A 2161-nucleotide genomic window follows, 5' to 3' on the forward strand; every position below is an offset into this window, starting at 1 on the left:
GATGGGAGGTGACATGAAATGAAGGGCAGTCATGGAGAAATGCCCTGTGAGCAGTAGGAGAAGGTTCTGGAGCAGCTGTGGCTGCGGTGATGTTGGGTGTATGTCAGTTCTCCACAGAAACTTGGTGAGGCAGATAAAGTCTGTGACATCCTGCCCTCTGTATGAGGCAAGGGCAGGGTTAAACCTCGTTCACTTTGTGTAAAAAAGGATTTTGCATTTTATTTTAAGGACTTTATTTTAAGTCTTTGCTATGAAATTCTGTTCTTGGCTCCTTATGCCAAGATCCTAAAGGAGTTAGTGATTATTCCAACTGCAGTAAAGTGTGGCTGGTACAAAATGGATTGATCATAACTGTTCCAACACCTTTTTATGAGCCGTTGTATTTTAACACTCGGATCTCTCTGGCGTCAGCGTCTGTCCAGACCAGGTGTCTTTAGTATTTAAAGTCTTCTGGTTTAGTGATTGATCCTGGGCTGACTCTGTAACTTGGATTCTGGGAAGGATCTTAAAGGCTTCTGTGCATTCCGCTTTTTCTTTTTTCCCCCCAGAAGTTTGTGTGTAAGAAGGAACTTTTGCTTTTCCTGCCTGTGTTCATTAGAACAGTAAAATGTTTAAATTGGAGGTGTGTGTTCCTTAGAATTCATGGCAGTTGTAGTAAGTTTCCTGTAATGAAAATGGTGCAGGTATCTGGTTTTTCAAACACCTTTATTTTGCTTTTTTCCAGATGATAAAATACGGTGTAATTAGCACTGATACCCTAATTGATGATTTGCTTCACTGGAAAACTCTCTATGTCGCTGGACGCCTCCAAAAGCCGGTAACTCTTGGTCCCTTCAGTTCTCTGTCTTGCAGGAAACTACAGGGCTGGAAAATGATCACTTGTAGCTTTAACTGTCCAGGAGGTGTGTGTCAGTCCTGAATGAATAATCAGTCTGCCCTGATGTGGGGCTCTGGCCCTAGAGGGGTGAAGTCAAATGTGGTCCTTAACGATACTCTGTGTTATGGGGAAGAAACCTTAAAGTTAGGTATATCAATGGCAGCTTTCTTCCTATGGTAAATTGTGAATTACTGGACAGAATTAACTCAGAGTCCCGTTAATGTAAAATGTAGTATTTAGCTTTTGTAACAAGTTTCAGGAATTGCCAGCTTTAACACAGGCAAATAATGGAAGTCTTTAGAGTGGAAAGCTGCTTTGCTGTGCAGTGACTGGTTCATTGGGGGGTGAAAGTCTCTATGACTGACCAGACCATGTGTTAGGCGTGTTGGTTTTTCTCCTCTGAGATTGCGTCATAAAAAACGCAGGGTCTTTGCTTTCCCCGGAGCGCCCGATGCCAGAGGGGAGCGGGGCGGGGGGGAGGAGAGGAGGACTCACTCTGTCCCTGGCTTGGAACAGAAGTTAATCATGCTTCAACTAATAATTTGGGGTGAAAGTTTGATGAGGTTGTCTCAGCCCTGCTGGCTCCCCTCTGTCTCCAGAGGGGTTTTATAGCACGGAACAGGTTAGAACAGCTCTTGTCCTTGTAAAGAATGACACTTAACGCACTGAGATAAATAGCAGAAGGAGGAATTCTGAATTTCACGTTAACAGTGGATAGTGAATATTTCTTCTCGGTGTCATTGCATTTACTGCTGCTTTGATGTATTTCGGGATTTTTCACCTTAGTACGTATAAATTGTGCTTCGTATCTTTGGATTAAACTCAAGGGGAGACCGTATTTGCATAAGGAGGCAGAATTTTGTTTGGCTGCTAATGTGACAGCAGACATGTCTTCACACATATTTAATAGGAAAGGAGAAATCAGTCCAAATGAGTTTGAAGCTCACAGAAATCTGGACTGAGTAGAGAGACTGCAGGAGTTTGACTGCAAGGTTACTCTGGCTTGAAAATCCCAGCTTAATTTTCCCTGGGGGTTTTGTTTCTGTTGTGAACTGGTTGCCTTGATCAGCAGTGTTTGGCTGAATAGATGGAGTTTGGAATTGCCGCTTAGAAATGCCAACTTTTCTTCCCAGGTTGCTTTGTTTGTGTTAAGAGTTTATTGGCTTTTCATCCCACGTGAAGTTTATAATGCTGATCGGCTAAATTGCCATGTATCTGTACTGGAAAATTGAGTAAACCTACTTGCATTTTCTCTGCAAGTGTCTCACCGCGGTGTTTCAGCGG

At 43.0% G+C, this 2161-nt stretch overlaps 1 protein-coding gene across 1 annotated transcript in view; it reads left to right on the forward strand.

The window, feature by feature from the left end:
- Positions 1–2161, forward strand: part of TAMM41 (TAM41, mitochondrial translocator assembly and maintenance protein, homolog (S. cerevisiae)) — a 16977-nt gene that overhangs the window by 855 nt on the left and 13961 nt on the right. The window contains exon 2 of the mRNA XM_010134298.1: positions 725–817. Within this exon, the coding sequence (XP_010132600.1) occupies positions 725–817 (93 nt within the window). The remainder of the gene's footprint in view (positions 1–724; positions 818–2161) is intronic.

The sequence above is a fragment of the Buceros rhinoceros genome, unplaced genomic scaffold, assembly GCF_000710305.1.
Source record: "Buceros rhinoceros silvestris isolate BGI_N320 unplaced genomic scaffold, ASM71030v1 scaffold26354, whole genome shotgun sequence".
In the NCBI taxonomy this organism is placed as follows: domain Eukaryota; kingdom Metazoa; phylum Chordata; class Aves; order Bucerotiformes; family Bucerotidae; genus Buceros; species Buceros rhinoceros.